The sequence below is a fragment of the Choloepus didactylus genome, chromosome 2 (genome assembly GCF_015220235.1).
Source record: "Choloepus didactylus isolate mChoDid1 chromosome 2, mChoDid1.pri, whole genome shotgun sequence".
NCBI classification, from domain to species: Eukaryota; Metazoa; Chordata; class Mammalia; order Pilosa; family Megalonychidae; genus Choloepus; species Choloepus didactylus.
In genome coordinates this window covers 148,281,726-148,304,731 of record NC_051308.1, presented here as the reverse complement: position 1 = coordinate 148,304,731, position 23,006 = coordinate 148,281,726, and the positions used below count along the sequence as shown (strand labels likewise).

At 40.1% G+C, this 23,006-nt stretch overlaps 1 protein-coding gene and 2 pseudogenes across 2 annotated transcripts in view; all 3 read right to left on the bottom strand.

The window, feature by feature from the left end:
• Positions 1-222: 222 nt before the first annotated feature.
• LOC119513569 lies at positions 223-11,588 on the bottom strand (annotated as a pseudogene).
• Positions 11,589-18,106: 6,518 nt separating this feature from the next.
• GCLM (glutamate-cysteine ligase modifier subunit) overlaps positions 18,107-23,006 on the bottom strand; it is a 30,623-nt gene continuing 25,723 nt past the window's right edge. Inside the window, exon 7 of one of the 2 annotated variants that reach the window (XM_037826603.1) lies at positions 18,107-18,631. In XM_037826603.1, coding sequence (XP_037682531.1) covers positions 18,582-18,631 — 50 coding nt within the window. In that variant the 3' untranslated portion in view covers positions 18,107-18,581. Of the gene's footprint in view, positions 18,636-23,006 lie in introns of both variants that reach the window. The other variant, XM_037826605.1, reaches the window with a different exon arrangement.
• LOC119527010 lies at positions 19,752-21,135 on the bottom strand (annotated as a pseudogene).

Below are 23,006 nucleotides of genomic sequence, written 5' to 3'. Positions count from 1 at the left end.
ATAGGGGGCAGGAGAAGGATGTGCCTCAAAAGGAGGAGTGGGAGAGGAATGTCATTAAGGCAGCAAAATATTTTCCATAAAAGGTTGGGGGAGGGGTCTCCATGGCCTCAGAGATGAAGGCAGAGATTGCTTTCTTAGTGGGGGCCCCTCACTCAAGTGTCCAAAGAAGGGAAATGACAGCTTCTCTTCCTTTTCTTGGTCCTTTTGCAGACACGCCATTGCTCACTCTGGATTACCTTCTCCCTTTTGTAGAAAAGAGTGCTGCAGGGCTTGGAAAGCAGAAATTTGCTTGTGTGGGTTAAAAGTCAGCATTTCCAACTGTGCTCCAGACTTCTCCAACTCAGGCACCACCGATTGCACTGTCAGGGCCCTCGAAGGAAAAAGTCTCCTCAGGATAGAGACACATCTCAAAACCAGTCATCCTCTGGGGGCAGCCTAATCAAATCAAAGATTTTGCCTAACTGGTCAATGTCTGGGTTGCCACAGAAGAGAGTCTTCTGATGAAAACATCTGTGCAGAGATACAGCCAACCCTCCATACATCCACAGGTATTGCATATGTAGACTGCAGAACAGCTTTGGGAGCCTGGTACCAGAGTGTAACAACCGCAGGCATCTGGTAGCTGTGGACTCTGCAGGCCAAAGTCAGCCAGCTTAACTGTTCCATCACTTGTCACCAGAATGTTCTCTGGCAGAAAGGACATCTCGGCCTCTTGGAAACTGGTACATCAGATCCTTGATCGCCACTGGCAAACCTGCAGGAGATGCCTGGTCAGATAAGTCCTTAGGTCTTTGTCCACATGCTCAAACACCAATGTCATCTTTGTCTCCTGGTTAGTTTGGGCTATGGCACAGACGTCCATCAGTCGGACAAAATTGGGATGTTCAAAAGCTTCCAGCTGCCTCAGTAAGGCCACCTCACGAACTGCTGATGGGAAGGCCTCCTCCTGTGCCTCCTCCACTGGGGACTCTCATGCTCTTGAGGGCTATACAGTAGCCACTGTGGGGATCATGGGCCTTGAACAGACATCCCATAGGCACTGACACCAGTCTCTGCCACTGGCTTTTATTGAGGGGTGCCATTCTCAGATAAGGGAAGTCCATCACCCCAGGGTGAGAGCTGTGGGGGTGGCCCATTATCAGAGCCTGGGAACCAATTTATGGGCACCATACACTTGAGCTCAGTCCTGGGCAGCTGGATGTGATGGGGCAGACTTCAGACAGAGCAGGCTAGAGTGGCCCCCTCAGTCCCACCCTCATCATATGTTCCACATTCATTTTTTTGCATGTGGAAATCCAGTTTTCACAGTACAATTTGTTGAAGAGATTGTTTTCTCTCTACTGAATGGACTTGGCACCCTTGTCAAAAATCAGCTGGGACTTCTGGGAAAATGGCAGAATAGGGAGGGAACTGCAGGGCTCATTCCTCTCCCCAAAGCAGCAAGTGGATAGGCAGAAACTGTCCAAATCAACTGTCCTGGGACTTTGGAGACTAAGGGAGTTCTGTGTAGCATCTAGGGAAGTGTGGGATGAAGAGACTGAGAAACCGTGGTCAGATACTGTGAGTAGTTCTATCCGCAGCACCTGGTGCCCATCCTCTACCCTTGAAGCCATCAGTGTTGGGCAATCCAATCCCTGCCTGCTGGGCTTCTGTGGACTGGGATAGCCAAAGGAGTCCTCTGCCCCAAGGAGAGAGGGGAACACAGTCCAGTACCGATCCAACTAATGGTTGGTGAATTTAGACCACTGGATCCTGCTGTTCTAGCCATTCTGGTCAGGCACTGCCATGCCATAGTTTTGACTATGTGTCAGAGGCAGAACTGGCAAAGGGTTAAAAATAGCCTGTTTTGGTAGGACTGAGGGGACTAGATTGCCACAGAGTGCCATCTGCTCAGCAGTTCAGGAAAGTGCACTTTTGGGGAAATGTCATAAAAGGAAGTTTGGTGGAGAGTGCCATCTTCAGGGCAGGTCAGGAAAGAGCAACCTTCAGAAGCTGAAGGGAAACAAAAAGGCTTTTCGAAGTCTTTCCTGACCCTCTCCCCAGGGCCCTTTGGATCTGGTTTGCACTCCCTGCATAGGTACCTGGCCTTGTTTTGTCTGGGAAATACTGATGAACCAACTGTCAAAGAAGAGCCTTAACACAAACCCACTCAACAAAATCCTAGACAAGAGATAGAAAACAACCTCCAGAATAAACCTATCAAGATATTCAGATGCCCAGATACCAGCAAAAAAAATTAGAAGGCATAAACAGGAATATATGACCCAGTCAAAGGAACAAATTAAAAAGTCAGAGGAGATACAGAATTTGGAACAACCATTCAAAGATGTTCAAACCTCCCAAGTCAATTCAAGGAAATGAAAGAAAATACAGCTGAAGAGATAAAGGATATTAAGAAGACATTGGTGACCATAAAGAAGAATTTAAAAGCATGCAAAGAAAAATAACATGGGAATTAAAGGCACAATAGATGTGATTAAAAATATGCTAAAGGCATACAACAGCAGATTTGACAGGCAAAAGAAAGGGTTAGTGACCTAGAAGACAGGACATTTGAAATTGAATAGAAAAAAGAACAGATAAAACAATGGAAAAAATTTGAGCAGGGTCTCAGGGAATTGAATGACAACGCAAAGCACACAAACATGAAGTGTCCTGGGTGTCCCAGAAGGAGAATGGAAGGAAAAGGGGCAGAAAGAATATTTGAGGAAATAATAGCTAAAATTTTCCCAACCTTTAAAAACATAAATATACATATCTAAGAAGTGCAACATACTCCAAACAGAATGAATCTCAATAGATCTACTCCAAGACACATACCAGTCAGACTGTCACATGCTAAAAACAGAGAATTCTGAAAACAGCAAGAGGAAAGCTATTCATTACATACAAGGAACCCCCAGTAAGACTACTTTCTGATTTTTCATCAAAACCATGGGGGTGAGGAGGCAGTAGTATGATATGTTTAAGATACTGCAAAATAAAATTTTCCACTCAAGAACTCTGTATCCATCAAAACTACCCTTGAAAAATGAGGGGGAGTTTAAAATATTCATAGATAAACAGATTCTGAGAGAGTTCATTAACAAGAGTCCTGCCCTACAAGAAGTACTAAAGTTAGTGCCACAGGCTGATAAAAAAGACAGGAGAGAGAAATTTGTAGGAGAGTGTAGAAATGAAGAATATTAGCAATGGTAATTAAAAGGGTAAAAAGAGAGAAGAGATGAAAATAAGATATATAAAAGCCAAGGGATAAAATGGTTGAAGAAAGTACTGCCTTTGTAGTTATAGCATTGGATGTTAATAGATTAAACTTCCCAATGAAAACACATAGACTGGCAGAATGGAATATATATATATATATATATATATATATATATATATATATATATATGTATGTATGTGTGTGTGTGTGTATAATCCATCTATATGCTGTTTACAAGAGACTCATTTTATTTTATTTTACTTTATTTTTTTTTTTTAAATCATCATTTTATTGAGATATATTCACATACCACGCAGTCATACAAAACAAATCGTACTTTCGATTGTTTACAGTACCATTACATAGTTGTACATTCATCACCTAAATCAATCCCTGACACCTTCATTAGCACACACACAAAAATAACAAGAATAATAATTAAAGTGAAAAAGAGCAATTAAAGTAAAAAAAAAACACTGGGTACCTTTGTCTGTTTGTTTGTTTCCTTGCCCTATTTTTCTACTCATCCATCCATAAACTAGACAAAGTGGAGTGTGGTCCTTATGGCTTTCCCAATCCCATTGTCACCCCTCATAAACTACATTTTTATACAACTGTCTTCGAGATTCATGGGTTCTGGGTTGTAGTTTGATAGTTTCAGGTATCCACCACCAGCTACCCCAATTCTTTAGAACCTAAAAAGGTTGTCTAAAGTGTGCGTAAGAGTGCCCACCAGAGTGATCTCTCAGCTCCTTTTGGAATCTCTCTGCCACTGAAGCTTATTTCATTTCCTTTCACATCCCCCTTTTGGTCAAGAAGATGTTCTCCGTCCCACGATGCCAGGTCTACATTCCTCCCCGGGAGTCATATTCCACGTTGCCAGGGAGATTCACTCCCCTGGGTGTCTGATCCCACGTAGGGGGGAGGGCAGTGATTTCACCTTTCAAGTTGGCTTAGCTAGAGAGAGAGGGCCACATCTGAGCAACAAAGAGGCATTCGGGAGGAGGCTCTTACGCACAAATATAGGGAGGCCTAGCCTCTCCTTTACAGCAACCGTCTTCCCAAGGGTAAAACCTATGATAGAGGGCTCAACCCATCAAACCACCAGTCCCCTATGTCTGTGGTCATGTTAGCAACCATCGAGGTGGGGTAGGCCAATACCCCTGCATTCTCCACAGGCTCCTCAAGGGGGCACTACATATTTTTCTCCCTTTTTTTTTTTTTAACTTTTTTCTTTTTTAAATCAACTGTATTAAAAAAAATACAGTAAAAGAACATTTCAAAGAGACCATAACAAGGGAGTAAGAAAAAGACAACGAACCTAAGATAACTGCTTAACTTCCAACATGTTCCTACTTTACCCCAAGAAAGTTACATAATATAGCAACATTTCTGTGAACTTGCTCCTACTATATCCATCAGAAATTAACAGACCATAGTCATTCCTGGGCATCCCCAGAACATTAAATAGCTTATCTGTTCTTCTTGGATTATTGTTCCCCCTTCCTTAATTGCTCTCTACTGCTAGTTCCCCTACATTCTACATTATAAACCATTTGTTTTACATTTTTCAAAGTTCACATTAGTGGTAGCATATAATATTTCTCTTTTTGTGCCTGGCTTATTTTGCTTAGCATTATGTCCTCAAGGTTCATCCATGTTGTCATATGTTTCACGAGATCGTTCCTTCTTACTGCCGCATAGTATTCCATCGTGTGTATATACCACATTTTATTTATCCACTCATCTGTTGAAGGACATTTGGGTTGTTTCCATCTTTTGGCAATTGTGAATAATGCTGCTATGAACATTGGCGTGCAGATATCTGTTCGTGTCACTGCTTTCCGATCTTCCGGGTATATACCGAGAAGTGCAATCGCTGGATCGAATGGTAACTCTATATCTAGTTTTCTAAGGAACTGCCAGACTGACTTCCAGAGTGGCTGAACCATTATACAGTCCCACCAACAGTGAATAAGAGTTCCAATTTCTCCACATCCCCTCCAGCATTTGTAGTTTCCTGTTTGTTTAATGGCAGCCATTCTAACCGGTGTTAGATGGTATCTCATTGTGGTCTTAATTTGCATCTCTCTAATAGCTAGTGAAGCTGAACATTTTTTCATGTGTTTCTTGGCCATTTGTATTTCCTCTTCAGAGAACTGTCTTTTCATATCTTTTGCCCATTTTATAATTGGGCCGACTGTACTATTGTCATTGAGTTGTAGGATTTCTTTATATATGCAAGATATCAGTCTTTTGTCAGATACATGGTTTCCAAAAATTTTTTCCCATTGAGTTGGCTGCCTCTTTACCTTTTTGAGAAATTCCTTTGAGGTGCAGAAACTTCTAAGCTTGAGGAGTTCCCATTTATCTATTTTCTCTTTTGTTGCTTGTGCTTTGGGTGTAAAGTCTAGGAAGTGGCCGCCTAATACAAGGTCTTGAAGATGTTTTCCTACATTATCTTCTAGGAGTTTTATGGTACTTTCTTTTATATTGAGATCTTTGGTCCATTTTGAGTTAATTTTTGTGTAGGGGGTGAGGTAGGGGTCCTCTTTCATTCTTTTGGATATGGATATCCAACTCTCCCAGCCCCATTTGTTGAAAAGACCATTATGACTCAGTTCAGTGACTTTGGGGGCCTTATCAAAGATGAGTCGGCCATAGATCTGAGGGTCTGTCTCTGAATTCTCAATTCGATTCCATTGATCTATATGTCTATCTTTGTGCCAGTACCATGCTGTTTTGGCAACTGTGGCTTTATAATAAGCTTCAAAGTCAGGGAGTGTAAGTCCTCCCACTTCGTTTTTCTTTTTTAGAGTGTCTTTAGCAATTCGAGGCATCTTCCCTTTCCAAATAAATTTGATAACTAGCTTTTCCAAGTCTGCAAAGTAGGTTGTTGGAATTTTGATTGGGATTGCATTGAATCTGTAGATGAGTTTGGGTAGAATTGACATCTTAATGACATTTAGTCTTCCTATCCATGAACATGGAATATTTTTCCATCTTTTAAGGTCCCCTTCTATTTCTTTTAGTAGAGTTATGTAGTTTTCTTTGTATAGGTCTTTTACATCTTTGGTTAAGTTTATTCCTAGGTACTTGATTTTTTTAGTTGCTATTGAAAATGGTATCTTTTTCTTGAGTGTCTCTTCAGTTTGTTCATTTCTAGCATATAGAAACATTACTGACTTATGTGCATTAACCTTGTATCCCGCTACTTTGCTAAATTTGTTTATTAGCTCTAGCAGCTGTATCGTTGATTTCTCAGGGTTTTCTAGATATAAGATCATATCATCTGCAAACAATGACAGTTTTACTTCTTCTTTTCCAATTTGGATGCCTTTTATTTCTTTGTCTTGCCGGATTGCCCTGGCTAGCACTTCCAGCACAATGTTGAATAACAGTGGTGATAGCGGGCATCCTTGTCTTGTTCCTGATCTTAGAGGGAAGGCTTTCAGTCTCTCACCATTGAGTACTATGCTGGCTGTGGGTTTTTCATATATGCTCTTTATCATGTTGAGGAAGTTTCCTTCAATTCCTACCTTTTGAAGTGTTTTTATCAAAAACGGATGTTGGATTTTGTCAAATGCTTTTTCAGCATCTATTGAGATGATCGATTGATTTTTCCCTTTTGACTTGTTAATGTGTTGTAATACATTGATTGATTTTCTTATGTTGAACCATCCTTGCATGCCTGGAATAAACCCCACTTGGTCATGGTGTATGATTTTTTTAATGTGTCTTTGGATTCGATTTGCAAGTATTTTGTTGAGGATTTTTGCATCTATATTCATTAGGGAGATTGGCCGGTAGTTTTCCTTTTTTGTAGCATCTTGCCTGGTTTTGGTATTAGATTGATGTTAGCTTCATAAAATGAGTTAGGTAGTGTTCCATTTTCTTCAATGTTTTGAAAGAGTTTGAGTAAGATTGGTGTCAGTTCTGTCTGGAAAGTTTGGTAGAATTCCCCTGTGAAGCCATCTGGCCCTGGGCATTTATTTGTGGGAAGATTTTTGATGACTGATTGGATCTCTTTGCTTGTGATGGGTTGGTTGAGGTCTTCTATTTCTTCTCTGGTCAGTCTAGGTTGTTCATATGTTTCCAGGAAATTGTCCATTTCCTCTACATTATCCAGTTTGTTGCCATACAGTTGTTCATAGTATCCTCTTATCATTTTTTTAATTTCTTCAGGATCTGCAGTTATGTCCCCTTTTTCATTCATTATTTTGTTTATATGGGTCTTCTCTCTTTTTGGTTTTGTCCGTCTAGCTAGGGGCTTGTCAATCGTGTTGATCTTCTCAAAGAACCAACTTTTGGTGATATTTATCCTCTCTATTGTTTTTTTGTTCTCTATGTCATTTATTTCTGCTTTAATCCTTGTTATTTCTTTTCTTGTACTTGGTTTAGGATTGGTTTGCTGTTCATTTTCTAGCTTCTTCAGTTGATCCATTAGTTCTTTGATTTTGGCTCTTTCTTCCTTTTTAATATATGCGTTTAGTGCTATAAATTTCCCCCTTAGCACTGCTTTTGCTGCATCCCATAGGTTTTGGTATGTTGTGTTCTCATTTTCATTCGTCTCTATATATTTAGCAATTACTCTTGCTATTTCTTCTTTAACCCACTGATTGTTTAGGATTGTGTTGTTTAACCTCCAGGTATTTGTGAATTTTCTAAGTCTCTGATGGTTATTGACTTCTAATTGTATTCCATTGTGGTCAGAGAATGTGCTTTGAATAATTTCAATCTTTTTAAATTTATTGAGGCTTGTTTTATGTCCCAGCATATGATCTATTCTGGAGAAAGTTCCATGAGCACTAGAAAAGTATGTGTACCCTGGTGATTTGGGAAGTAATGTCCTGTATATGTCTGTTAAATCTAATTCATTTATCAGATTGTTTAGGTTTTCATTTTCCTTATTGGTCTTCTGTCTGGTTGATCTATCTATAGGAGAGAGTGATGTGTTGAAGTCTCCCACAATTATTGTGGAAACATCAATTGCTTCCTTTAGTTTTGCCAGTGTTTCTCTCATGTATTTTGTGGCACCTTGGTTGGGTGCATAGACATTTATGATTGTTATTTCTTCTTGCTGAATTGCCCCTTTTATTAGTACGTAGTGGCCTTCTTTGTCTCTCAAAACATCCCTGCATTTGAAGTCTATTTTATCTGAGATTAATATTGCTACACCTGCTTTCTTTTGGCTGTAGCTTGCATGAAATATTTTTTTCCATCCTTTCACTTTCAGTTTCTTTGTGTCCCTGTGTCTAAGATGAGTCTCTTGTATGCAACATATTGATGGTTCATTTTTTTTGATCCATTCAGCGAATCTATATCTTTTAATTGGGGAGTTTAATCCATTTACATTCAACGTTATAACCGTGATGGCATTTCTTGAATCAGCCATCTTATCCTTTGGTTTATGTTTGTCATATTTTTCCCCTCTGTCTATTAATACTCTTTATTGTACCCATACCGAATCTCTTTAGTACTGAACCTTTCTCCAAGTCTCTCTGTCCTTTCTTTGTTTCTCTGTCTGTAGGGCTCCCTTGAGTATCTCCAGTAGGGCAGGTCTCTTGTTAGCAAATTCTCTCAGCATTTGTTTGTCTGTAAAAATTTAAGCTCTCCCTCAAATTTGAAGGAGAGCTTTGCTGGATAAAGTATTCTTGGCTGGAAATTTTTCTCACTCAGAATTTTAAATATATCGTGCCACTGCCTTCTTGCCTCCATGGTGGCTGCTGAGTAGTCACTACTTAGTCTTATGCTGTTTCCTTTGTATGTGGTGAATTGCTTTTCTCTTGCTGCTTTCAGAACTTGCTCCTTCTCTTCTGTGTTTGATAGTGTGATCACTATATGTCTCGGAGTGGGTTTATTTGGATTTATTCTATTTGGAGTTCGCTGAGCATTTATGATTTGTGTGTTTATGTTGTTTAGAAGATTTGGGAAGTTTTCCCCAACAATTTCTTTGAATACTCTTCCTAGACCTTTACCCTTTTCTTCCCCTTCTGGGACACCAATGAGTCTTATATTTGGACGTTTCATATTATCTATCATATCCCTGAGGTCCATTTCGATTTTTTCAATTTTTTTCCCCATTCTTTCTTTTATGCTTTCATTTTCCATTCTGTCATCTTCCAGGTCACTGATTCGTTGTTCAACTTCCTCTAGTCTTGTACTATGAGTGTCCAGAATCTTTTTAATTTGGTCAACAGTTTCTTTAATTTCCATAAGATCATCCATTTTTTTTATTTAGTCTTGCAATGTCTTCTTTATGCTCTTCTAGGGTCTTCTTGATTTCCTTTATCTCCTGTACTATGGTCTCATTGTTCATCTTTAGTTCTTTGAGTAGCTGCTCTAGTTGCTGTGTCTCTTCTGGTCTTTTGATTTGGGTGCTTGGGCTTGGGTTATCCATATCGTCTGGTTTTTTCATATGCTTTATAATTTTCTGTTGTTTTTGGCCTCGTGGCATTTGCTGAACTTGATAGGGTTCTTTTAGGATTTGTAGACCAACTGAAGTCCTTATCTCTAATTTATGAGATCTACAGCTTCGTGGAGTACACTTTCTCTAATTAACCAGCAGGTGGCATCCACGAGCCACCTGTTCTCCACAAGCCAGTTCTCCCCTGCTTACCCTTTTTGGTGAGTGGGGGAGTGAGTCTTGTGGGGTCCAATTGGTGTACCAAGCTTGCGTGTGTAGTTGGTGTTGCCTGCCCTGTATATGGGGCGTGTTTCTGGGCAGTCAGGGAGGGGGGGGTGGCTGTAACAATCAAATCTCCCTGGTGATCCTAGAGTTTTAAAGCTGCTGCAATAGTCTAATCCTTGAGTTCAGTCCTGCCACAGTTTGTCTCTGCCACTGACCCACAAGTTCTTGGTATTGGCGTATGGCTCTTGAGACTTGCAAGTGGGCCCCTTCCAGGCTGTGCACCCCGGGTCCTCTGTTGAGGGATGACTGTGCTATGTCACAGGTGACTGCCGTCCCCCCAGGGCAGTTCTGGGCTGCTGGGCTGTGTAGGGAGGCTCCCAGTCTGCTGAAATGATGGTTGAATGGGGCTTTGTTAATTCACACTGCTCTGCCTTCCCAACTCTGGGACAATCAGCTGAGGTTGCAGGGAAGGCTAATGTCCATGCCCAGTTTTGTGGTGTGTGCCTGTTATTTGAAGCACTTCCGTCACACTGGGTTGTCTGGGGCAGTTGTGGGCTATGGGGCTGGCGATGGGCAGGAGTGTTTCCTGTCCACCAGGATGATGGCTGTGAGCAGACACCCCCCTTTTCTTGGGAAGTTGTGGTGTTTAGTGAATTTTCTCAGCCACTGGATTATTCCGTTTTGTCTCAGAGCTCTCCTAGTTCTGCTCTTGACTTGACCTGCCCAAATAGCAAGTCTTTGAAGCTTTCTGTATTGGGCTTCTTAGAGTAATTGTTTTAGAAAAAGAAAAAAGGATTAAAAAAAAAAACAAAAAAAAAAACGGGCCCTCCTCAGAGATCTAATGGGTTATTGAAATGCTAAGAGATAAAGCAACCAGGGCCATTAAGGAAAGGTCCACAGGGCAGAGAGATCAGCTTTTCTTCGGGATTTGCATATGCGCCTCAGGGCCTGGGCTCCGGCCTGAGCTCTGCCCTTCCCCCTTCTATGTTCACCAGAACTCCAAAAATCCTCCGCTTTTATTTTGGAGTTTTTCGTGTTGTTTTTTTTTGTATGCCTGTCTCCTCTCTGCTGGGCTGGCTGCTCTCAGATTCTCTGGTGTCTTGTCTCAGTCTATCTATGGTTGGAGTTTGAATCAGTAGAATGAGTTTCTGATAAGGGCTTCCACTGCAGTTCTCCCTTCTCCTTCCCGGAGCTGACAGCCCCTCCTCCCCCGGGACTGAGCCTGGCAGGGAGGGGCGCGGGTCCCCTGGCCGCAAAAAGTTACAGATTTCGCTGATCTCAGCAGTTCCACGTTTTCATGAGTGTTGTATGAAGTATGCCCAAAGTCAGATTGCTCTGTGGTGTCCAGTCCACGCAGTTCCTGGCTTTCTACCTACTTTCCTGGAGGAGTAACTAAAACATACAGTTCACCAGTCTGCCATCTTGCCCCGCCTCCCGCATAGCTCTTTTTAACTCTTAATTATTTATCCCTAGTATTTGTGTGGTACTAGTAAGGTATATCTACTAATTATAGTCCCTAGTATGCAATAGGCAGATTTTTCCCATATACAAATCTGTTGTCAACTCTCTGTACTAGTGTCATACCTTAGAAGTATATCATGCAAACACCTATCTGTATTTGTAGTGCTGATGTGGGATATATGCCTTTAAACAACACCTTTCAATCCTATTCACCTTTATTACAGCTCTGATACTTATAATCCCATTAACAATCATCACCCCTATTCATTCCCATACCTTTGAATTCGCCATCATTAACATATGTGCTCCAGTTTGCTAATGCTGCCATTATGCAAAACAGCAGAAATGGATTGGCTTTTATTAAGGGGGTTTGTTTGTTTACAAAGTTACAGTCTTAAAGCCATAAAGTGTCCAAGGTAAGGCATCAACAATAGGGTGCCTTCACTGGAGAAAGGCCATTGGCATCCAGGAGACCTCTGTTAACTTGGAAGGCATTTGGCTGGCATCTGCTTGCTGCCAGGTTGCATTTCAAAATGGTGTTCTCCAAAATGTCAGCATCAGCTTTCAACAGCCATCTTCAAAATGTTTCTCTAAGCTGCAGCAAGCGTCTGGGCCTGTGTGGCTCTTTTTAAAGTACTCCATTAAATCAATCAAGACCGATCCTGAATGGGTGGGGCCACACCTCCATGGAAATAATCTAATCAAAGGTATTACCCACAGTTGGGTGGGTCACATCTCCATGGAAACAACCTCATCCAAAGATTCCAACCTAATCAACACTAATATGTCTGCCCCTACAAGATTACATTAAAGAACATGGCATTTTGGGGGGACATAATACATCCAAACTGCCACAATATCTGAATACATTATCATTTCCCCTCCACTAACTTCTATCACTAGGTACCCAATATTCTAAATTATAAGACATTGATTTTACATTGTTCAGGGAGTTCATAGTAATGGTAATATGCAATATCTCTCCTTCTGTGTCTGACTTATTTCACTCAGCATTTTATCTTCAAGGTTCATCCATGTTGCCATGTTTCTGGACCTCATTCCTTCTTACTGCTGCATAGTATTCCATCATATGTATATATCACATTTTGTTTATCCAGTCTTCTGTTGAAGTTCACTTGGATTGTTTCCATCTCTTGGCAATTGTGAACAATGCCGCTGTGAACATTGGTGTGCAAATGTCTGTTCATGTCACTGCTTTCAGATCTTCTGGGTATATACCAAGAAGTGGAATTGCTGGATCATAGGGTAACTTGATATCTAGTTTTCTGAAAAATGGCAAAACTGTCTTCCACAGCAGCTGTAGCATTACACATTCCCAACGGCAATGAATAAGAAATCCAATTTCTCCACATCTTCTCCAGCATTTATTGTTTCCTGTTTATTTAATGGTGGCCATTCTTATTGGTGTGAGATGGTTTTGATTTGCATTTCCCTAATAGCTAGTGAAGATGAACATTTTTCATGTGTTTTTTAGCCATTTGTATTTCCTCTTCAGAAAAATGCTTTTTGATATCTTTTGCCCATTCTATAATTAGGCTGTTTGTACTATTGTTGTTGAGTTGTAGGATTTTTTAAATATATGCTGGATATCAGTCTCTTATCAGATATATGGTTTCTAATTATTTTCTCCCATTGAGTTGGTTGCCTCTTCACTTTTTTTGACAAAGTGCTTTGAGGCACAGAAGCTTTGATTTTGAGGAGTTCCCATTTATGTATTTTTTCTTTTGTTGCATGTACTTTGGGTGTAAGGTCTAAGAAGCTACCTCCTATTACTAGGTCTTGAAGATATTTCCCTATATTATATTCTAAGAGTTTTGTTGTGCTGTCTCTTATATTAAGGTCTTTGATCCACTTTGAGTTAATTTTTGTATAGGGTGTGAGGTAGGGATCCTCTTTCTTTCTTTCTTTTGGTTATGGATATCCAGTTCTTCCAGCCCCATTTTTTGAACAGGCTGTTCTGTCCCAGTTCAGTGGGATTGGGAACCTTACCAAAAATCAGTTGACCATACATCTGGGGTCTATTTCTGAACTCTCAATTTGATTCCATTTATCAATATGTCTTTCTTTGGCCAATACATGCTGTTTTTACCACTGTGGCTTTATAGTAGACTTCAATGTCTGAAAGTGTAAGTCCTCTCAATTCATTCTTTTTTTTAGGATTTTTTGGCAATTTGAGGCCCCTTTACCTTCCAAATAAATTTGATAGTTAGCTTTTTCAAGTCTTCAAAGTAGGTTGTTGGGATTTTGATTGGAATTGTATTGAATCTGTAGCTCAGTTTGGGTGGAATTGACATCTTGATGTTTAGCCTTCCTACCCATGAGCATGGAATATCTTTCCTAGTATTTAGGTCCTTTTTTATTTCTTTTAGTAAAGTTTTGTAATTTTCTGTATGGAGGTCTTTTACATTCTTGGTTAAGTTTATTCCTAAGTACTTGATTTTTTTAGTTGCTATTGTGAATAGAATATTTTTTTTAATTGCCTCTGCAGTTAGCTCATTATTAGTGTATAGGAGCGTTACTATGTGCATTCATCTTGTATCCTGCCACTCTGTTCAATTTGTTTATTGGCTCAAGTAGCTTTGTCATCAGTTTCTCAGGATTTTCCAAATGTAAGATCACATCATGTGCAAATAATGATAGTTTTACTTCTTCTTTTCCAATTTTGATACCTTTTATACCTTTGTCTTGGCAAATTGCTCTGGCTAGAACTTACTGCACAATGTTGAATAATAGAGGTTATAGTGGGCATCCTTGTCTCATTCCTGATCTTAGGGGAAATGCTTTCATCCTCTCACCATTGAGTACTATGCTGGCTGTGGATTTTTCATATATGTCCTTTACCATCTTGAGGAAGTTTCTTTCAATTCTTACCTTTTGAAGTTTTTTTTTTTTTTAAATCAAAAAGGGATGTTGAATTTTGTCACATGCTTTTTCTGCATCTATCAAGATGATCATTTGATTTTTTCCTTTTGATTTGTTAATGTGTTGTATTACATTAAATTAATTGATTTTCTTATGTTGAATCACCCTTGCATTCCTGGCATGAACCACACTTGGTTGTGGTGTTTAATTTTTTTAACGGGCCTTTGGATTTGATTTGCAAGTATTTTGTTGAGAATTTTTGCATCTATATTCATTAGGGATACTGGTCTGTAGTTTTCCTTTTTTGTAGTATCTTTATCTGGCTTTTGTATCAGAGTGATATTAGCTTCACAAAATGAGTTAGGTAATGTTCCTGGGTTTTTTTTTTGTTTTGTTATTTTCCTTTCCAATTTTTTTTTGGAAAGAGTTTGAGCAGAAATGGTGTCAATTCTTTTTGAAAATTTTGGTAAAATTCCCCTTTGAAGACTTCTGGCCCAGGGCTTTTATTTTTAGGTAGACTTTTGGTGACTGATTGGATGTCTTCACTTGTTATCAGTTTGTTGAAGTCTTCTGTTTCTTCCTGGGTCAATACAGATTGTTTATGTGTTTCCAATAAATTGTCCATTTCCTCTAAATTGTCTAGCTTGTTGACATACAGTTGTTCAAAGTATCCTCTAGGATTTTTTAAATTTCTTCAGGATTCATAGTAATTATCCTGCTCTCATTTGTGATTCTCTGTATTTGGGTCTTCTCTCTTTTTGACTTTGTCATTCTAGCTAAGGGTCTGTCAATACTGTTGATCTTCTCAAAGAACCAACTTTTGGTTTTATTTATTCTCTCTATTGTCTTTTTATTTTCCAGCTCATTTATTTCTGCTTTAATCTTTGTTATTTCTTTTTTTCTACTTGCTTTAGGGTTAGTTTGATGAGCATTCTCTAGCTTCTTCAGTTGTTCAGTTAGTTCTTTCTTGCTTTTTGATATATGCTTTTAGAGCTATATATTTCCTTCTCAGCACTGCCTTCACTGCATTCCATAGGTTTTGATATGTTGTGTTCTCATTTTCATTCATCTCTAGATATTTGCCTATTTCTTTTGCAATTTCTTCTTTAACATACTCGTTGTTTAGGACTGTGTTATTTAACCCCCATATATCTGTGAAAGATCTGGGTCTTTAGTGGCTATTGATTTCTATTTGCATTCTATTATCATTAGAGAATGTGGTTTGAATAATTTCAGTATTTTAAAATTAATTGAGACTTGTTTTGTACCCCAGCATATGATCTATCCTGGAGAATATTACATGGGAACTAGAGAAGAATGTATATCCTGGTACTTTGGGATGTAATGATCTATATTTGTCTGTGAATCTAACTCATTTTTCATATTGTTTAGTTTCTTGATTTCCTTATTGGTCCTCTGTTTAGTTGTTCTACATATGGAAGAGAGTGGTGTATTGAAATCTCCCACTATTATTGTAGACATGTCTATGGCTTCCTTCAGTTTAGCCAATGTTTGTCTCATGTATTTTGGAGCTTCTTGATTGGGTGCATAAACATTTTTGGTTGTTATTTCTTCTTGGTGAATTGTCCCTTTTATTAATATAGAGTATCCTTCTTTGTCTCTTATGACATCTTTGCTTTTAAAGTCTATATTGTCTGATATTGGTATCGCTAACCCTACTTTCTTTTGGGTGTGGTGTGAGTAGAATATTTTTTTCCATCCTTTCACTTTCAGTCTCTTTGGTCACAGGGTCTAAGATGAGTCTCTTATAAACAGCATATCGATAGGTCATACTTGTAAATCTATTCTACCAGTCTGTATCTTTTAATTGAAGGGTTTAATCCATTAACATTCAAAGTTATTACTGTGAACGGAGTTCTTGAATCTATCTTATCCTTTAATTTTCAGTTGTCAGATGTATTTTTCCCTCTCTCTCTCTTTTTTTTCCATTACCCTTACTAACACTCTTGAGTTCTGTGCCCTTCTCCAGACCTCTTTCTCCTTTCTTTTTTTTCTCAGCTGGTAGAACTTCTTTTATTATTTCTTGCCTGGCATGTCTCTTGTTAACAAATTCTCTCAGCATTTGTTTGTGAAAATTTTAAACTCTCTCTCAATTTTGAAAGAGAGCTTTGCTGGATAAAGAATTCTTGGCTGGAAATTTTTCTCTTTCAGGATATATATATTTTTTTCTTTTCTCATTTTTCTTTCAGGATCTTAAATATATCAGACCACTGCCTTCTCACCTCCATGGTGCCTGCTTAGTAGTCAGTACTTAGTTTTATGTAGTTTACCTTGTATGTGGTGAACTGCTTCTTTCTTGCTGCTTTCAGAACTTTCTTCTCTTCACCATTTAACAATTTGATCAGTATATGTCTCAGAGTGAGTATATTTGGACTTATTCTATTTGGAGTTCATTGGGCATTTTTGATTTGCATATTTATGTCTTTTAGAAAGATTGGGAAGTTTTCCCCCATTATGTCTTTAAACATTCTTCCTAGCCCTTTACTCTTCTCTTTTCCTTCTGGGACACCAATGATTCTTATATTTGTGAGCTTCATGTTGTCCATCTTTTCCCTGATATCCACTTAAAACTTTTTTATTTTTTTTCACCATTTTTTCTTTTGTGCATTTGTGTTGAATTCTGCTGTCCTCGAGTTCACCTATTCTTTCTTCTATCTCTTCAAATCTGCTATTGTTTGTCTCTAGTATAATTTTAATTTATGTATTTTGGAGCTTCTTGATTGGGTGCATAAACATTTTTGGTTGTTATTTCTTCTTGGTAAATATTATTTCCATAAGATCTGGTATTTTTAAATTTACTCTTTCAAATCCTTTTTTATTCTGTTCTAGATTATTCTTGTTGTCCTTTATATCTTTAGCCATCTCATTGAAATTGTTTTGGAGATTTGTGTGTACTTCTTTAATTAATTGCTCAAAATAGTCTCTTCTGGCTTTTTAATTTGTTCCTTTGGCTTGTCCATATCTTCTAGATTATTCAAGTGCTTTATGATTTTCTGTTGGCTTTGGGGCATTTGCTCATGTTGATAAGGTTATTTTGAGAAAGGCAGGATTATTTGAACATTTATACATAATTTGGCAGACCTACAGCTTGCTGGAGTGCAGTTTCCCTATCCTACCAGCAGGTGGTGCTCTTGAGCCTCTATTACTCTCTAGCTGGTCTTCTCCAAACTTCTCCTATGTGTTGGGTGGGGTCCAAATCAGGTGAGGAACCAATCAGTGCACCAGTTCTCCATGTGCTCTAGGGACTACCTGCCCTCAGGCTGTGATGCAGGCCCTATGCAGTTTGGCAGGGAGTCTGCTCAGGGCACCCTCCAGCACAAACCTGCCCCACTCCCTGCCTGCTGTGTGCCTGTGAGCATCTGGGGTGTGGAAGTGGCTCCTGATGCCTCTGAATGTCACCTTCTCCTATGCCCACTTCTTGCTGGTGCACACCCCTGACTTCCATGTGAGGAGAATAAATGCTGCCCCCTACGTTCCCTTACAGGAGCTCCTGGCCATATGGCTGTGGAGGTTCACCTCCCCAGCTAACTGCCAAGGTGGGTGCACGGGAGTGGAGAGCTGCTGTTCACTCTCTTGCCTGGTGACCATCTTGCCGCTGCCAGTCCCAGGAGGTGGTTCCAGCCAAACAGACTCACCGTGTCCCTCAAGGCGCTGTCTCTCCATGTTTTTGTTTTTTGTTTTTTCCCCCACGTCTCCACTACGTACTGTAAGTGACCCTCTGTGGCCGGTCACACCCCGAAACTGCTGACCCAGGCATCCTCCAGCCCCTCTCTGGTTTCTTTCATGGAAGAGAAACCCTCTCCACCTCACCCACTCCACTCTCTTCCCAGAAGTCTAAAAGACCTTTATATGAATGTTTATTGCAGCTTTATTCATAATAGCTGAAAACTGAAAACAACCCATATGTCCATAAACAATTGAATGGATAAATTAACTGTGGACTAATCATACAAAAGAGTACTACTCAGTAATAAAAAAGAATGAACTACTGATACACATGGTAACATAGATACATCACAAAAACAGTATGCAGAATGAAACAGGCTAGACACAGTTACTGTATTATTTCCTTTACATGAAAATTTTAGAACACGCAAAATTAATCTATAGTGACTGTATTAGTTATCTTGCTGCAAAACAATTGTATTGTCACAAACTTTGTAGCTTAATACAACTAACATTATCTCAGTTTCTGTGGGCCAGGAATAGGGGCATGGCTCAGCTGAGTGCTTCTGCCTCAATTCTCTCAAAGGCAGTCATTGGAGTGTCACCTGGGACTGCAGTCTCCTGAAAACTTGATTGAGTGGAGATCTGCTTCCAAGTTCACTCATGTGGTTGTTGGGAGGATTCAGTTCCTCGCAGGTTGTCAGACTGAGGACCTCAGTTACTTGGCAAACAGTCCTCTCCACAGGACAGCTTACAATATGCAGCTAGCTTCCCATGGAGTGAATGAATGAGCAACAGAGTAAGAGCAAGTAAGAAAGATGTGGAAACCAAAGTACTTTTTTTTTTTAACAATGAGACATACACAGTTTTATTTAATTATCTGTAAAAAGTCATATTCTGGCAGAGGGACATATTGCCTATCTCAGCAGAAAGCAGATCATGTCGGAAAAGCCCCTTTCCCAGATTCAGAACTGTGAGCCCTGAGCTGGACCCTTGCAGGGTGTCAGCTGGTCTTCACGGTTCTTTCAGCCTCCTCCTACTGATAACCTCTGGCTGGCTGTGACCCCCTCACACAATAGAGAGGCTGAAAAGTTTTATATGGATAGGGCTGCCCTTTCAGAGTGGTTCCTTCCCTCCCACAAAAAGGAGGTCACAAGATTAACAATTTCTCTGAAATGAGTTCAATATCAACTTAATTTAGCTTCCATTAAGTCTACTGAAATCAAGGCTACATTTATTAAATATGATATATGTTAATGCCTGTTCTCTTCTCCCACCCATTTTCTCACCAACTATATACTTTTTAGGTCATTACCTCTCTCCTTTTTTTGGGACTGAGGAATGGAATAGCTCTCCATCAAGACCTGGGAGGCATTTCTTACAGATGTTTGTTTGGTAAGTGGCACCAGACATTGCAGTGACAGTAATTTCACCCCTGCAAAGGAGAGGTCTGGCATTTTGTTTTCTACCTTTCTGTGTTAAAGAGTCTAGTAATTAGGCCACACTCACTCTCTGGGGAAAATTCCATATTGCATTAAAGCCTCATTATTCATGAGCCTCTAGCAGAATGTATCTATCCCTCCTTTTTATTTACAGAATAGTATGAGTTTATTTAGACAGAAGGAGATGCTGGCCACCCTGCTTGCCTTTCTGTATAACAGGCACCTTTCTATTTGTCACAATAACCAGAGGTCCAAACAGCAATTATGACTTTCCACATTCTCCAGTATTGCTCTCTCCTGAAGTCACTTTGCAAATCTTGTTGACCAATTTGGAAACAAAAGAGAATGCAGAGCTTACCCTACCTAGAAATTGGTTCCGTACATTTCCCCTAAAAACACTATTGAAAATGCAAAAAAAAAAAAAAAAAAAAAAAGTCCCCCACCCTTTTTTTTGCAGAAGCTCTACAAGAAAGCATGTCTAAAATCACAGAACTATGCACACACAAAATGGACATGCATGCTCACACACACGGAGTTGGGAATCAAAGATCTTATCAGATACATACTGGGGAGAGCACAGAAAAAGAGTTCACAGAAGATATGGAAATTTGATCAGCTAAATGTTGGAATGTTATAGTAATAGCAAGGAAGTGGTTCTTGGTACATACAAAAAAGTGGGAAGGTGCCAGAGAGAGATTCAGTGGCCATGCATGAGTTAAAGATAGTAGATGCTAGTTTGCTGGATGAAATGTTGTATTCTGGAGTAGTGGGTTGAAGAAGGTTGGACCTGCATGATCCAGGGGAGGGGCATCTGCTTTGCAGGACCCCTTCATGGTCTGGGGTCTGTCAGTGGCATCAGGAGTCTCAGGGGCTTCTCGAGCTCCATCTGACTGATTGTTGGTGACAGACTGACTGAAGGGACTTTCTGCAGAGCTCATGCTACTTGAGGTTGAGTGGGTTCGTGATCGGATGAGCTGGGTCATGCTGGCAGCTGGTATGTAGCCCATTCCCTGCAAAAAGTACTTGAAGGCCTTGGTGAGCTTCCTAGGCTGACTCAGTCTGCCATCTTTAGCAAAGTTGTGTTTACAGGGTTCGGGCGAGAGTTGCATTCAACCACAGCCTCAACTGCAGGTGAACTGTCCCCAACTACCAATAACATGGCACATTTTAAAGTTTTTCCTCTGTTATCATTTTGGCCTAGCATGGGTCTTTCAAGCTCCAGTTCTCTCTGTCCATTATAAGAATTCAAGAAGAGCTGTAGTTTTCTTGGTTGATATCTTGGGCGATACGCAGCCTGTAGGTTTGTATCAGGTCCAGGTTGGCTTGCAATTCTTCCCGCCCAAAACGATGAGCCAAAATAATGTCCACAATATTGGTTGTCAGGCCTGAGAGTCTGGAAACTACCCAGTCAATCCAACCTTTAGCACCACGGTCAATGTTAATATGCACAAGGCCTTCCACAAACTCTGGATGATTAAGGGCAAATCTGGTGAGGACATAAGCCCCAGCTCCAACTCTAATCCCAATGATGCTTTTCACATTTAAGTGGGTAAGAACAGCAGGCACCATTTCAGACAGCTCATCCATTGTGGGGTACTGGTACCCTGTTTGGGAAAGGGGGTGCATCTTCCTGCTGGCCAGCGGCATCTACATGACAAACAGCAAAGTGCTGGGTGATCTCTTGCATATCCTCAAAGTTAAAGAATGCATTGTGTGCCAGTTTGAATGTATTATGTCCCCCCAAATGCCATTATCTTTGATGTAATCTTGTGTGGGCAGACCTATCAGTGTTAATTAGATTGTAATTCTTTGAGTGTTTCCATGGAGATGTGCCCCATCCCACTGCAGGTGATGACTCTGATTGGATAATTTCCATGGAGGCGTTGGCCCGACCATTCAGGGTGGGTCTGAATTAAATTACTGGAGCACTATGTAAGATCAAACAGAAGGAGCAAGCTTGCTACAGCCAAGAGGGACACTTTGAAGAAAGCACAGTAGCTGCAGATGAGAGATTTTGAAGATGGCCGTTGAAAGCAGACTCTTGCTCCGGAGAAGCTAAGAGAGGACAAATACCTCAAGTGCAACTAAGAGTGACATTTTTGAGCAACTGCAGCCTTGAGAGGAACATCCTGGGAGAGAGCCATTTTGAAACCAGAACTTTGGAGCAGACACCAGGCACGTGTCTTCTCAGCTAACAGAGGTTTTCTGGACACCACTGGCCATCCTCCAGTGAGGGCACCTGATTGCTGATGTGTTACCTTGGACACTTCATGGCCTAAAGACTGTAACTGTGTGACCAAATAACCCCCCTTTTATAAAAGCCAATCCATCTCTGGTGTTTCGCATTCCAGTAGCATTAGCAAACTAGAACACATTGAAACATGATTTATAGTTGAGGCCAATGTTGTGATATGTCAGAATAACAGTCTATTCCTTTCAGTATGCCTCTTATAGTAACATGGACCATACTGTAAGTTGTTTCTATGTCATGTTCCTGACAAAGTACTGGAAGTTTCGTGTACCATTCTTACCATTTAGAAATGGTTTGATCTCTATGAGTTGAACATCCTGAAGTTCATCCGTGAGGACAGGTGAGAGTAGGGGAATCTCAAGAATGAATTGAGGACACTGAGGTTTGGGTACCCGCTATCAGTGCAGCAGCAGTGACGGCAGCGGTGAGGGGCGGGGGACCAAAGTACTTTTTGTAACCAAATCTTGAAAATGACATCCATCACTTTTGCCATCTTCTTTTTATTGGAAGCAAGTTACTTTTGGTCCAGCCCATGCCCAAGGGAAGGTTATTACATTAAGAGTGTGAAGACCAGGAGGTGGGGATCACTGGGGACCAATCACCTTAGAGGTGGCCTACTACAATGACAAAAAGCATATCAACAATTGTCTGGGGGTGGGAGGATTGACAGCAAAGGGTATGATAGAGTTTTGGGAGGTAGTATAAATGTTATGTATCTCAGTAGGGTGGTGTTTACATTAGCTAAACTCATCATGTTGTGTATTTAAAATGGGTGCATTTTTATATATAAATTATACCCGAATGAAGTTGGTTTTCAAAGTAAACAACAACAAAAATCTCAGTCAGGCCTTCCCTGACCACTTATTGAAAATTACATCCCCATCCCCCAGCATTCCCTTTTCTAGTTGGGTTTCTCAATTCCTTTCCTCAACATCCATTATCTATATTTTTTCCTTATTTATTATTGATCCTTCCCCACTGCATAAATGATCCATGGGGCAAGAACTTTTGCCTGTTTTATTTACCACCGTATGTACATGTCAAGGACTGTGAAGGGTCTGATATTTTATCCTACTAGAAAGCTAAGAAGTTGGCCTACCAGTTTCATGGATGCTGACAAAAGATATAAGATTCCTGGGTCTTAGCTATTGCAGTAGTCTGAGTATTCTTTTCTTCCACTAGTACCCCAATCCCCAATTCTCACAGAATGACACAACGAGAACCAGGTGTTGTCTGCCCATGTAGTCAGTTACATAACAGGAGAGAAACCATGCTTAGGAAACCTGAATCTTTTATGATTGGGCTGCAAGCAAACTTGTCTATGGAGGAAGACATTCTCTTCATTATAGTGGAAGATAAACAAATTCGGCCTTTGCTCCAGAAAGAGATGCTATTTCTATCTTCCAAAGCTATTTGCTAGGGAAACATGCTTGAAAAGAGGTTAGA